We start from the raw sequence: 10,917 nt of genomic DNA, 5'->3' as shown, positions 1-10,917 counted from the left end.
CACGTTAAAGAAGACAGGAGCAAGGAATGTCACATTTGAAAACTTCTCTGCACGATGTGTACTTATCAAGAGCAAAGTGAAGGGTGCAGAGGTGAAGGTGGTGATCAGTCTTCCCCTCTCACACACTGTCAGCAGTCCCACCCCTCTGACAACTCATAACACCGAGTGAAGGGGAGGGGAGGGGAAAGGGGTGGGTCTCGGTCACAACTGAGGGAGCTGACAGCAAGACTACAGGCGCAGTGTTCCTCAGTGTTACCCACCCACACTGACTTGGAGCTGGGCACGCAGTGAAGGAAGCCCTCTGTCCGCCAGTCAGCCTCTTTCACTCCAACCCTCTGCCTCTCCTTCCTCACCCCTCCACCATCCTTCCAACAAGAGGACCGACAGAAGAGAGCGGCGGTCAGCATCTATAGGAGGACACGTAAGCTTAAATCTCTTGGACTTTGTCGTGCCAGAAAAGAAAAAAATGCACAGTAATATAATATTTATTGTTAGAATCCTTGCTACCCAGTTAGCCAGTGATGTACAACGTTAATGATCAGTTTAACTGACCAGATCACTTGGCCAGTGGATGAACGTTGGTTAGCAGTGAGCCAATTAGTCAATGCTTAACCAACAAATGTTAATCAGCGAAGATAGAGACAAATTGCTGGAGTAACTCAGCGGGGCAGGCAGCATCTCTAGAGAGAAGGAATTGGTGACGTTTCGGGTCGAGACCCTTCTTCAGACGCGAGATATCACCCATTCCTGCTCTCCAGAGATGTTGCCTGTCCCGCTGAGTTACTCCAGCATTTTGTGTCCATCTTCGGTATAAACCAGCATCTGCCGTTCCTGCCCACACAACAGTAAATCAGCAGTGTGGACCAATTGGTAGTTAATTGGGTTATTTAATTAATTGATAATTAGCCTTTCATTGGTTAATTGGCATAATTGGCATGGCAGTTAACTTAAGGTCAATTACTTAGTAAACTATTAACTCAGTATTGGTTAAACAGTCATGACCTGTGTGAAACCACAGGGCAATCTATACATTTTTCAATGGTATGTCAGTTATGGTGCAGCATTGATTAGTGGGCAGTTAACCAATGATAATTAACCATAAGTCAATGAGAAATTAAGTCATAGATAACTAGAACATAGGAAAACATAGACAGTAGGTGCCAGTATGAGGAGGCAATTAAGCCCTTCGAGCTAGCACCGCCATTCATTGTGATCATGGCTGATCATCCACAATCAGTAACCTGTGCCTGCCTTCTCCCCATATCCATTGATTTCATTAGCCCCTAGAGCTCTATCTAACTCTCTTTTAAATTCATCCAGTGAATTGGCCTCCACTGCCTTCGGTGGAAGATAATTCCACAAATTCACAACTCTCTGGGTGAAAAAGTTACTTCTCACCTCAGTTTTAAATGGCCTCCCCTTTATTCTTAGACTGTGGCCCCTGGTTCTGGACTCCCCCAATATTGGGACAGTTAATTTGTGGGCGAATGTGGTGACTAATTAGGGTAGAGTCTCACAGTGAGTTAACTAATAGGTGGTTCTTCAATTGGGATAATTTAAAATTTAACTTTAGCCAATTAACCTACAAACCTGTACCCTTTTGAAATGTTGAAGGAAACCGGAGCACCCAGAGAAAACCCACGCGGGTCACGGGGAGAGGGACAAACTCCGTACAGACAGCACCCGTAACCAGGATCGAACCCGGGTCTCTGGTGCCGTAAGGCAGCGACTCTATCGCTGCACCACCGTGTCTCTTTCCCACTTCTGACCAACGTTAACTGTTTCACTCCCCACAGATGCTGCCCGACCCGCCGAGTGTTTGCAGCTGGGCCGGGTTTTATTTCAGATTTCCAGCGTCGGGCCGTTGTTTATTTCACGGTCAGACTCGGATTGTGAGGAGCGCGGGTTATGAGACGCTGCCCGTGTCCGGGCGTCTCTGTGAAAGGCCACCGAGTCCCCACACCTCGCACCCGGCCCGGGACACGGAGACTGTTACCGCCCAAACCCGCCGTGGGTGGTTGCCGGAGGTGCGTGTGAGAGTGTGTGGATCTGTGTGGCCGTGTTGTGTGTGTGTCAGGATATAAGATGCCGTGTGTGTTGTTGTCGGGGGAAGAGTGTCGGGGGTTGGGTGTCGGGGGTGCGGGTGCCGGGGGTTGGGTGTCGGGGGTGCGGGTGCCGGGGGTTGGGTGCCGGGGGTTGGGTGCCGGGTGCGGGGGTCGGGGGTGTCGGGGGTTGGGTGCCGGGGGTTGGGTGCGGGGGTCGGGTGTTGGGTGCCGGGTGTTGGGTGCCGGGGGTTGGGTGCGGGGGTTGGGTGACGGGGGTTGGGTGTCGGGGGTCGGGTGTCGGGGGTTGGGGGTCGGGTGCGGGGGGCGGGGGTTGGGTGTCGGGGGTTGGGTGTCGGGGGTTGGGTGTCGGGGGTTGGGTGTCGGGTGCCGGGGGTCGGGGGTTGGGGGTCGGGTGTCGGGGGTCGGGGGTCGGGTGCCGAGGGTCGGGGGTTGGGTGTGGGGGTTGAGTGTCGGTGCGGGGGTTGGGTGCGGGGGTTGAGTGGGGGGGGGGGGTTGAGTGTGGGTGCGGGGGTTGAGTGTCGGTGCCGGGTGAGCGGATGTCGGATGAGTTGGTGCCGGGTGAGCGGATGGCGGTACGGGTCACGCCGCTGGTTTGTGGACGATCCCGTTGGAGATGTCCACTGCCCGGGTCACACGAGGTGCGGCCCGGGGTCTCTGCCCGTCTCTGCCGCCGCCTGAACCAGACGCGGGGCTGAGTTTCTTGTCCGCCCGCAGGTGATGGAGGGTTGGTGTTGCCCCCGGGCTTTACTGATGGCGCTGATCCTGAGTTGTGTGCCGCCCCCGGGCACCGGGCCCACTCCAGCATCAGCCGGACACATCCGCAGGTAAAGCCGCCCTCAGCACAGAGCTGCCCCGCGACCCGCGGGCCCCTCTCCCTCGGCCCCGGGGTCTCACTGGCCGTCGGTGGGGTGGGGTTGGAGGGGAGCGGCCGGGAGCTGGGCTCGTTACCTGGAGCCCCCGACTCGCCGGCCCACTGCCCCTGTCGTGTAACTATTCCCCTCTCATCTTGAAGCTATGCCCTCTAGTCTCTGATATTCCCACCCTGGGAAGTAAGTTTCTGCCTGTCTACCCGATCTGCGCCTCGCATCATTTTATATATTTCTATTATTCTCCCCCCGCCCTCGGACATCCCAGAGAAAATGATCCAAGTTTGTAAAACCTCTCCTTATCTCAAACTTCTGCAAACTTCCAAACTGACCCATCCACGTTTACATCCAGGTTTATTGACCTGTATCACAAACTGCAGTGGTTCCAACACACATGCCTGCGGACTGAATATTCTCCTCTCACCACAACCCCGAGCCTTCTATCAGTAAGCCAGTTATGGATTCATACGACCATGAATCTTAATCTGCTGGATCAGCTGACAAAGGGGAACTTTATCAAATGCATTAGTAAAATCAATGTGGGCAACATGCCTACCATCAATGATCACCATCGTCATCTCCTCAAACAAACAAGCTCGTAAGTCATGATCTGCCATGTCGCAAATTAGCCCATTCCCATCCAAATGGGACCACATCGTATCCAGAAGAATGGGTGACGTTTCGGGTTGAGACGTCTGAAGAAGGGTCTCGAACCGAAATGTCACCCATTCCTTCTCTCCAGAGATGCTGCCTGTCCCGCTGAGTTACTCCAGGTTTTTGTGTCTATCTTCTATATCATATATATACAGCCGGAAACAGGCCTTTTCGGCCCTCCAAGTCCGTGCCGCCCAGCGATCCCCGTACATTAACACTATCCTACACCCACTAGGGACAATTTTTACATTTACCCAGCCAATTAACCTACATACCTGTATGTCTTTGGAGTACATACGCTCTATAGATACGCTCTACTTCCCTCTGACACAAAGGAGCAGCATTTGCTACTCAGTCCTCCGGGACCTCCCCTGTGCTAGACAAGGTGCGAGATTGTCCATGTTCTTACATCTCCTCCCTTATTTATCTAGTAGATCTCATCAGCACCTGGGGATTTAACCAGCTCCTTCAAGACTTCATGTGAGTTAGCTGGTTAGCCCTAATAATTGGCCATGATAACCATCCTGAAGAATGACTTCACACAATTTGTCATTGTTTTTCATAGTCATTATCATAATCATAATATACTTTATTAGCCAAGTATGTTTTGCAACATACTAGGAACTTCATTTGTCATACAGTCATAACAATAAAAAGCAACAGGACACACAAAATACATTTTAACACGAACATCCACCACACTGACTCCTCCACATTCCTCACTGTGATGGCAGGCGAAAATAAGTTCAAAATCTCCCTTCTTTGTCCTCCAGGAAGAGGCCTCTAACTGTCCGTTGACGGGATGATTTTACTCCCACCGGCCATCGGGCCTTCCTCATCAAGCTCCTGGGTCAGTTCATAAGTTCTAGGAGCAGAGTTCTACCATTCAACCCATCAAACCTACTCCACCATTCATTCACGGCTGATCAATTTTTCCCTCGCTCCAATTCTCCTGCCTTCAGCCCATAATCCCTGAAAACCTTTGCCAATCATGAATATGTCAATCTCCGCCTTAATACCCATTGACTTGACATCCCTTCTGTGGTAATGAATTCCACAGCTTCATCACCACCATTCCTCCTGGTCTCCCTTCCAAAGGTACATCCTTTTATTCTGAGTCTATGCCTCTGGTCCTAAGCTCTCCCACTAGTGGAAACATCCTGTCCACGTCCACCCTATCCATGCCCTTCAAAAGCCCTGTTCCCCCTCCTTGTTGATCTCCAGCTGCCCTGGTACATGAGTGTTGCCCACAGCCAGGGTCTGTGGGCTCCCAGTGGGTATTGTGCAGGAACAGAGGTCTAGCTCTATCTCTCCCCCTCTCCCCCTCTCCCCCTCTCCCCCTCTCCCCCTCTCCCCCTCTCCCCCTCTCCCCCTCTCCCCCTCTCCCCCTCTCCCCCTCTCCCCCTCTCCCCCTCTCCCCCTCTCCCCCTCTCCCCCTCTCCCCCTCTCCCCCTCTCCCCCTCTCCCCCTCTCCCCCTCTCCCCCTCTCCCCCTCTCCCCCTCTCCCCCTCTCCCCCTCTCCCCCTCTCCCCCTCTCCCCCTCTCCCCCTCTCCCCCTCTCCCCCTCTCCCCCTCTCCCCCTCTCCCCCTCTCCCCCTCTCCCCCTCTCCCCCTCTCCCCCTCTCCCCCTCTCCCCCTCTCCCCCTCTCTCTCTCCCTGCAGGTGTGTGAGCGGGGGCCGGGGGTTGATGGAGCGCGGTACCCCGGGTGTCGTGCCCGGCTCCAGCTGCCCCTCGCTGGGTGCGGGGTTGAGCAGCGGGCAGGTGGTGAGGAGGAGCACGGTGGTGGCGGATGACGTGGCTTTCCGAGAGAGGAGCAAGTTCCTGGCGGCCGTGCAGCGGCAACAGTGGCTGAAGGCAATGATGAGCCGCCTGGTGATTGGCCAGTAGGTCCGGAGCCGCTCCCTGATGGGCTGCTGATTGGTCGAAAGCACCTGACTGGATCCCAACAGTGGCAGCTGATTGGTCAATCTTCTCAAGCGGATCCCAGCTGGACTGCTGATTGGTCAATAGCCCCTGAATGGATCCCAGCTCGGCTGCTGATTGGTCAGTAGCCTCGAGTGGATCTTAGTTTACTCTCCTGATTAGTTGCTGTAACCAATAAATGTCTCTGCAATACCTGGTCATTGTGTTTGTTTGACAATCTCGGCCACCGACTCCACACATGGACACCGTCACCCGCCCCTGTCAGAGCCCAGTGTTGGCAGGGGCTGGCTCACATCACACACCCTCGGTACAGGGGGTGAGGGGCAGGGGCATGGGTAGGGGTGGGAGGTCTGGCGCTGGTACACTGGGATGCGCAGACATTGAGGCGGGGAGCAGGGTGGTGGGCAGCAGGCAGTCATGGATATGCATCAAATAGAGCGAGAGGTTTACATTGAGTCTGAGGAAGGATCTCGACCCGAAACGTCACCCATTCCCTCTCTCCTAGATGCTGCCTGACCTGCTGAGTTACTCCAGCATTTTGTGATACCTTCGAGGGGTTTACTTTAGTTTAGTTCAGAGATACAGCACAGAAGCAGGCCCATCGGCCCACCGAGTCCACACCGATGAGTGGTCCCCACACACTAACACTACCGGGGAGAGGAGGCATGGTCAGGGACACTGGGCGCAGGCTGCGGCAATATTCAAGAAAAGTATCAGCCTAGTGGTCATGTTCATAAGTGATAGGAGCAGATTTAGGCCATTCAGTCCATCAAGTCTACTCCGCCATTCAGTCATGGCTGATCTATCGTTTCCTCTCAACCCCATGCTCCTGCCTTCGCCCCATAACCCCTGACACCTGTACTAATCAAGAATCCATCCATCTCTTAAAAATATCCATTGACGACCTCCACAACCTTCTGTGGCAATTAATTCCACAGGTTTACCATCCTCTGTCTAAAGAAATGCCTTTAATTCTGAGGCTATGGCTCTCCCACTGGTGGAAACATCCTCTCCACATCACGGCAGAAATCAATGATATGGGGAGAAAACAGGAACGGGGTACTGATTTTGGATGATCATATTGAATGGTGGTGCTGGCTCGAAGGGTCGAATGGCCTACTCCTGCACCTATTTTCTATGTTTCTACAGGGAGTTCAGGAGAGACCGGAGAATGTCAGGGAGCAAGTAAAGGTGTTTGGATTAAGCTGCATTTATTGCAATGCGAGGCTGGACAGCACTGTTGCTGAATCTAGGGCACGGGTAGATACATGCGCCTGTGGCAGAAAGTGGACTCGAACAGGTAAGATTAACGAGAATTAAAAGACAGTTTATGTACATTAAGGAAAAGAAGGTAACCAGAGAGAGGATAGGGCCCCTCAGAAACCAAAACGGCCATCATTGCGTGGACACACAGGAAACATGGGCAAAGTCCTGAATGGCTATTTCTCCTGTGTTTCTATTGTGGAGAAAGACTGGGGAACTGGGGAAGTTAATGGGATGTTTTGAGGACAGCCTGTACTACACCTGTACTACACTGTTGGATGTCATAAGATGCATGAAGGTAGATACATCTGCAGGGTTTTGTTCAGATATACACTGTGGGAAGCTAGAGAAGAAATTACAAGAGCCCTGGTATATAAATGAACACTAGTGAGGGGCAGGGTGACTGGAGGGTGTCAATAGACAATAGACAATAGGTGCAGGAGTAGGCCATTCAGCCCTTCGAACCAGCACCGCCATTCAATGCGATCATGGCTGATCACTGTCAATCAGTACCCTGTTCCTGCCTTCTCCCCATACCCCCTCACTCCGCTATCCTTAAGAGCTCTATCCAGCTCTCTCTTGAAAGCATCCAACGAACTGGCCTCCACTGCCTTCTGAGGCAGAGAATTCCACACCTTCACCACTCTCTGACTGAAAAAGTTCTTCCTCATCTCCGTTCTAAATGGCCTACCCCTTGTGGTCTTGTGCTGCTATTGTGGTCCATAGGGCTGCAAGGAAAAGACTGGGAACTATAGACCAGTGAGCCAAACAATTTTGGTAGGTGTGTATAACAATATGGAAAGGCAGGAGTTGATTGGGGATAGCCGGCATGTTTTTGTCCGAGGGAGATAGTGTCTTACAAATGTAATTGTTTTTTTGAAGAACCACGAAGGTTAATTAAAGGGAGGGCTGTCTATATGGAGTTCAGATAATGTTCCGCATGGTAGGCTGCTCTGGAAGGTCAGACCGCATGGCACCCAGGGAGAGCTGGCTGGATGGCTGGATAGAGGATTGGCTTGATGGAAGGAAGCAGAGTGATGTGGAAGTTTGTTTTTTGGACTGGACTCCTGTGACTAGTGGTGTTCCTCAGGGCCCATTGTGGTTTATATCAACAATTTCGATGAGAATGTACAAGAGGGGAAAGATTTAATAGGAACATGAGGGGCAACCTTTTCACACAGAGAATGGTGGGTGTATAGAATGAACGGTGGTAGTTGAGGCAGATACGATAGCAACATTTAAAAGACATTTGGACAGGTATATGGATAGGAAAGGTTTAGAGGGATATGCGGCCAAATGGGACTAGTGTAGATGAGGTACCTTGGTGGGCTGTAATGCGTATAGGGATGTAATGCTGAGGCTTTATAAGGCTCTGATTAGGCCACATTTGGAGTGTTGTGAGCAATTTTGAGCCCCGTGTCTTAGGAAGGATGTGCTGTCGTTAGAGAGAGTCCAGAGGAGATTTATGAGAATGATCCCAGAAATGAGTGGGATAACATATGATGAGCGTTTGATGGCACTGGGCCTGTACTCACTGGAGTTTAGAAGGATGAGACGGGTGGGGAGGGGAGGGGAAAGGGGGTGGGGGAGGACCTTATCGAATAGTGAAAGGCCTTGACAGAGTGGATATGGAGACTATGTTTCCACTAGTGGGAGAGCCCAGGTCATAGCCTCAGAATTAAAGGATGTCGCTTTAGAAAGGAGACGAGGAGTAATTAATTCAGTCAGAGGGTGGCGAATCTTTGCAACAGATGGCTATGGAGGCCAAGTCAGTAGATATTTTTAAGGTGGAGATTGAAAGATCCTTGATTAGTACAGGTGTCAGGGGTTATGGGGAGAAGGCAGTGGAATGGTGTTGAGAGGGAAGGATAGATCAGCCATGATTGAATGGCGGAGTAGACGATGGGCCGAATGGCCTAATTCTGTTCCTATAACTTATGAACATGAATTTTGTGAACTATTAATGTTACTGATGTTTTAAAGTCCAGAGGAACAGGGCTACACTTACATCCCCCTGGACTGTGAATGTCTTCACCAAATGCTGTGGAACAGGGACTGAATTGTTTGTTATGTCTCAATGCAGTCCAGACATCACTATGACGATGCTGGACAGCGTCAGCTTGGTCTGCGGGTGGGCGAGGGAGCAGAGAGACAGAGACCTCTGGCTGATGGAGGGGAGAGTGAGGAGACAATGGAACAGTCAGGAGTCAGGAGCGAGGGTTAGAGCAGCAGAGAGGAGGCTGGGGTGAGATGGAGGAGTGACAGGAGATGATGGAGCAGTGATGTGATCGGCTCAGTGAAACGCCAGCAGCTGCCGGGAGAGAGAGGGGAGGGCGGTGAGGACACGGAGTCTGTACTCCCAGCTGTCTGCCACTTCTCCCCGTTCTGATCTCCCACCGTCTGACACCTGGCTTCAGGTCTAAACACAGGTTTGTTCACTCATGTAGAAAGGTTAAAGACAGAGTTGTATGGTACAAGTTATAAATAGAAAGGGGGCGTTCAGCCCAACGTGCCAGTACTGACCACATTGCATATCCCATTTATTGTCATAGAGTCAGACAGAGTGGAATCAGGCCCTTCAGCCCAACTGGCCCATGCTGACCAAGATGCCCCATCTATACTATTCTCACCTGCCTGCATTTGGCACATTTCCCTCTAAACCTGGCCAAATGCTTTTAAATGCTGTTACAGTACCTACCTCAACTACCTGCCTCAACTATGCAGCTCGTTCCATACACCCAGCACCCTCAGCATCTGCAGTGGGAGTAACAAAGTTTCTGATGTGGGGCCTACATCAGACCTAGGAGGGAATTATGATCCTCATCTACTGGATCCATAGTACTCGGTATATTGCTCCTATGTATCGGTGAGACCAAGCGAAGACTGGGTGATCGTTTGACCGTATACATGCTCAATCTGCCTTGGCCTACGCATTTTCCCGCTTTCCAAACATTTTTAACCCTTCGCATTCCCATAAGGACCTTCCATGCAAATTGTAGGAACAGCACCTCATACTTCGCTAGGGTAGCTTACAACCCAGTGGCATGAACATTGATTTCTGCATTTATGATTGCTATCGATTAACATTTATTAACCCCTGCATTCCCTCTCTCCTCCTCTCCCCCTACTCTTGTTTTCCTGCTAGTTCTACTGTTTGTATCCTTGTATCCCTTCGTGATAACCTCTACCCCAGCCAACAATGGACCATTGTGAGCTCCACCCTTCCTGAGGTCACCTGTTGCTGGCCCTGGTTTGTTCTGGCCTTTTCTTACCTCCAGTTCCCCTCCCCCCACTCTACTTTCAATCTGAAGAAGGGTACTGACCCAAAATGCCACCCATTTCCTCCAGAGATGCTGCCTGACCCGCTGAGTTACTCCAGCATTTTGTGCCTGTGTTTGTTGAGGACTTTGTTTAGAGAGTAGACACCTGGAACTGGAGGTTGCAGTGGCGGGGGGAGTTGCAGTGGTGGGGGGGAGTTGCAGTCAAAGATACTAGAGGAGCAAGATGAACCAGTCTGAAGAAGAGTCTCGACCCGAAACGTCACCCATTCCTTCTCTCCCGAGATGCTGCCTGACCTGCTGAGTTACTCCAGCTTTTTGTGAATAAATACCTTCAAGATGAACCACTCCGTATAAGAGAGGGGGATATCGCGTATAAGAGAGAGTTAGATAGAGCTCTAGGGGCTAGTGGAATCGAGGGATATGGGGAGAAGGCAGGCACGGGTTATTGATTGGGGACGATCAGCCATGATCACAATGAATGGCGGTGCTGGCTCGAAGGGCCAAATGGCCTCCTCCTGCATCTATTTTCTATGTTTCTATGTTTCAGTCATAAAACACGATACATGAAATTGAAGTGATGAGTGGAAAGGATTGGGAATGTGCAAAGATTTCGGGAGGGGTGTCAATCTACCCCACGACAGAAGGGGGAAGAGTTGTACAGTTTGAAAGCCGCAGGGAAGAAGGATCTCCTGTGGCGTTCTGTGCTGCATCTTGGTGGGACCAGTCTGTTGCTGAAGGTGCTCCTCAGGTTGACCAGTGTGTCATGGAGGGGGTGAGCTGTATTGTGCAGGATGCCCCGCAGTTTGAGGAGCATCCTCCCCTCCAAGACCACCTCCCATGAATCCAACTCTGCCCCCAGGATA

The 10,917-nt window shown here is 51.6% G+C and overlaps 1 protein-coding gene across 1 annotated transcript; it reads left to right on the top strand.

Moving 5' to 3' along the window:
* Positions 1 to 262: 262 nt before the first annotated feature.
* On the top strand, positions 263 to 5,694 carry pth2 (parathyroid hormone 2). Its single transcript, XM_078430673.1, has 3 exons — positions 263 to 421; positions 2,781 to 2,890; positions 5,249 to 5,694. The coding sequence occupies exons 2-3, from the start codon at positions 2,784 to 2,786 to the stop codon at positions 5,472 to 5,474; spliced, it is 333 nt and encodes a 110-aa protein (XP_078286799.1). The 5' UTR covers positions 263 to 421; positions 2,781 to 2,783; the 3' UTR covers positions 5,475 to 5,694.
* Positions 5,695 to 10,917: the final 5,223 nt, after the last annotated feature.

Source organism: Rhinoraja longicauda, chromosome 40, assembly GCF_053455715.1.
Source record: "Rhinoraja longicauda isolate Sanriku21f chromosome 40, sRhiLon1.1, whole genome shotgun sequence".
In the NCBI taxonomy this organism is placed as follows: Eukaryota; Metazoa; Chordata; class Chondrichthyes; order Rajiformes; family Arhynchobatidae; genus Rhinoraja; species Rhinoraja longicauda.
The sequence above is the reverse complement of the archived record's forward strand: the minus strand, read 5'-3'. Positions and strand labels throughout refer to the sequence as shown.

What these genes read in the sequence shown, in the direction of transcription:
- pth2 (XM_078430673.1), top strand. Translation starts at nt 2,784, where the DNA reads ATGGAGGGTTGGTGTTGCCCCCGGGCTTTACTGATGGCGCTGATCCTG. An exon ending in TCAGCCGGACACATCCGCAG is followed by an intron (nt 2,891 to 5,248) that starts GTAAAGCCGCCC and finishes CTCTCCCTGCAG; the next exon opens with GTGTGTGAGCGGGGGCCGGG.